Here is a 3,244-nt window from a genome sequence, read left to right on the forward strand (position 1 = left end):
ACAAACACACACATGGATGAGTTGCAGATAGCATGGATTCTAGACAACTGAACATGTATTCTTGCCAACTCAACATGTATTATAGCCAAACTAAATATGCATTCTACCAACTTTGTACTAGATGTTTGCAAATGAACACATTAAAAAATTGTAGTATATGTGCACCAAAAAATGCATAATTGTGCAACTAAACATGCATTCTAGCCAACTGAATATGAATTCTGGCCAACCGAATATGCATTTTAGTCAACTGAACATGCATTCTAGCCAACTTTGTACCTGGAGGTTTGCAAATTAACACAATAAAAATCTGTGGTATGACGGCAAAAACACAAGAACTTTTGTGAAACCACACAAGGATCCATTCCAACTTCTCCAGCAATGTGTGCAATAGAAAAACAAACCAGGCTAATGAAACCACAAACCATCATAATCGTCACACATATATTATTATCCCACACCTATTGCAAAGCTATAGTGAAAAATATGTTCAATATACTAGAAGTAAAAACAGAAAATTGCGATGAAAACTATATCTATATTCTGTCATCCAAATCTTCTCTCTTCTTTCATATGGATTTGTCATCTCAATTGTAGCATCAAATTATGTCCCAAATTATGTGCAGAAAAAATCTAAATCAGCTCGTTGCCTAAAAGCAAACCTGCGCATCATTACAACCACAACAAAATGTGAGAAAACATTGAAGTAAAAGTCCTGTTTTTCATCTGTGCAACCTACTTACTGCAAAATGTGCAACAAACATAACCACTCTATGCAAACACAAATATAGACCTGTTATAAATAAATTTTGATAAAAATATGGAGTTTGTGCAACTAACAAATGTCGTCGCATAACAACAGAAATGTTTGTATTTTGTACGTAACTCTTTTTGATGAATGATGACATGCCTTCCATCTTTTTTATGTGCAAGGTGTGTGTAGAGGCAGCAAAAGAAAAGATGGTTGATCTTAATGAGTTGACTCCTGATCTCAATGAGCTTTATTGTGATATGGATCAACAACAACCCAACATACCACCAGGAGCTAATGCTGATTATGGGACAAAAAATATGCGCTCTATTGACTACATGTAGCCAAGTCCTGGGCATAATCCTATGGGCCATGAACATGTGGCAGGGCCGTCATCAGCCCATGGTGCCCTTGTAGTGGTGTCTTTGCAGTCAGAGAGCCATACTCTAAATGACACTGGCACTGCGACACATGTTGCTGGTCCAACCAGGACTGAACTAGGAGCTGGGGCTGTTGACGGTGCTATACAAGGAGAAGAAGGAGAGGATGAGGCTGGGTCTCAGCCCATGGAACCCTATGTTGGCATGAGGTTTGACAGCCTTCAAGTTGCTAAGGATCATTACAACAGCTACGCCCTACGGATGGGTTTCTCTGTCAAGATGAACACCTCAAGGCGGACAACTCACACAAATGTATTGGTAAAACAGTAGTTTTGTTGCAACAAGTACAAGAAGTCCAAAGATGATGATGGAGGAGCGAAGGCTCCTCCTGTCCTAGATCCTATACCAGATCCAAAAGTTGTTGTTGGTGATGAGGAAATGGAAGATGAACCACCGCTCTTTAATGAAGAGGAGACTGGTCCCAGTAAGAGAAAGAAGAAATGAAAACGCGGGACAATAAGGCAGACTCAGTGCAAGGCAAAAATATTGGTGAACCTGCTAGATGGGCGATGGGAGGTGACACACTTTGTTCGTGAACACAACCATCCATTGGTGAAAAAACCTTTGTTGTCCAAATACTTGAGATCTCACCAAGGCATTTTTGCGAAAGAAAAGGATTTTTTTGTGTATCTTGTATAATTGCAACTTGAGTAGAGGTGTGTTTCTATATTCCTCACAAGTTTTCCTCTATGTAGTATAGTGTGCACTGCTATGGTACTGGTGTGCAACTAAAATGACTTTAGTGTGCAACTAAAAAGGGTCATGCGTCCAACTTCACATGCTGGACACCAGATTGATGTGGTATGGCACTTCTGTGCAACTATAAAGCCTTCAGTGTGCAACAAAAAACTAAAAAAAGTCCTGAGTGCAACTTCATTAGTTGCACACCAGGTTGTTGTAGAGGTAGATTAGTGTGCAACTACTTTGGTTCTTGTGTGCAACTAGAATGCCTTCAGTGTGCAACTAAACAATGCATTGTGTCTAACTGCATGTGTTGTTAAGGTGCGGCTAGCTGTCCATTTTCTGCAATTATCCTCTGTGGCAGCACATGTGCTTTTACCATGCAGCTGAGTGTGTGCATTCATGCGACTCAAAGGGTATATTGTTTTCTTTTGTATTATGTAGGATGTATGATGCATATAATGGCAGAATTTTATGGATCTGAGTTGATGGTGCCGTTCGGACCAAAGGAAATAACAAATCTGTGTACAAGTTTTCGTAGAGATGACACAAACACTAGTGCAGGATGCTGCTAACGCGATACTACGATCAGAGACCATTTGACGAAACTGTGTGTGGTGCAATAATCGCAAACAGTGGTGTAAAAAAACCATAAAAAAAGATGCAAAACGTTTGCGATGACAGATGCATCAAAAAGGTTTAGAATTAAGTTGCTGTGGGGTGAGGGGCATACAGTTCAGTTCAATGAACTATCTGCGATGAGGCGGAACAAAAGAAACAGGCAGCCATATGAAGGTGTGTGCGATATACAATATACGGTTCACTTGGATGAACTGTTTGTGATTAGGCAACACAAAAGAAATGGTTAGCCAGATCAAGGTGTGTGCGATATACGGTATATAGTTCACTCGGATGAACTGTTTGCGTTGATCCAAGAGAACAGAAACGGTTCAACTTCATGATACGTCTCCGTCGTATCTACTTTTCCAAACACTTTTGCCCTTGTTTTGGACTCTAACTTGCATGATTTGAATGGAACTAACCCAGACTGACACTGTTTTCAGTAGAATTGCCATGGTGTTATTTTTGTGCAGAAATAAAAGTTCTTGGAATGACCTGAAAATCAACAGAGATTATTTTTGGAATATATAAAAAATACCGGCGAAAGAATCAAGGCTAGAGGGCCCACACCCTGTCCACGAGGGTGGGGGCGCGCCTACCCCCTGGGCGCGCCCCTCTGCCTCGTGGGCTCCCTGGTGCTCCACCGACCTCAACTCCAACTCCATATATTCGTGTTTGGGGAGAAAAAATAAGAGAGAAAGATTCATCACGTTTTACGATACGGAGTCGCCGCCAAGCCCTAATCTCTCTC

General features: G+C 40.8%; 1 protein-coding gene across 1 annotated transcript; it reads left to right on the plus strand.

Moving 5' to 3' along the window:
- The first annotated feature begins 852 nt into the window (after positions 1-852).
- Positions 853-1,847, plus strand: LOC147971314 (uncharacterized). Its single transcript, XM_087522763.1, has one exon. It carries the CDS (start codon positions 1,117-1,119, stop codon positions 1,459-1,461), a length of 345 nt encoding a protein of 114 aa, XP_087378889.1. The 5' UTR covers positions 853-1,116; the 3' UTR covers positions 1,462-1,847.
- The last annotated feature ends 1,397 nt before the right edge of the window (positions 1,848-3,244 follow it).

Source organism: Triticum urartu, chromosome 5A (genome assembly GCF_056163025.1).
Source record: "Triticum urartu cultivar PI428250 chromosome 5A, HENAU_Tu73, whole genome shotgun sequence".
Taxonomy (NCBI): Eukaryota; Viridiplantae; Streptophyta; class Magnoliopsida; order Poales; family Poaceae; genus Triticum; species Triticum urartu.

Excerpts from the sequence above, each read along its gene's own strand:
- LOC147971314 (XM_087522763.1), top strand. The coding sequence starts at position 1,117 with ATGGGCCATGAACATGTGGCAGGGCCGTCATCAGCCCATGGTGCCCTT.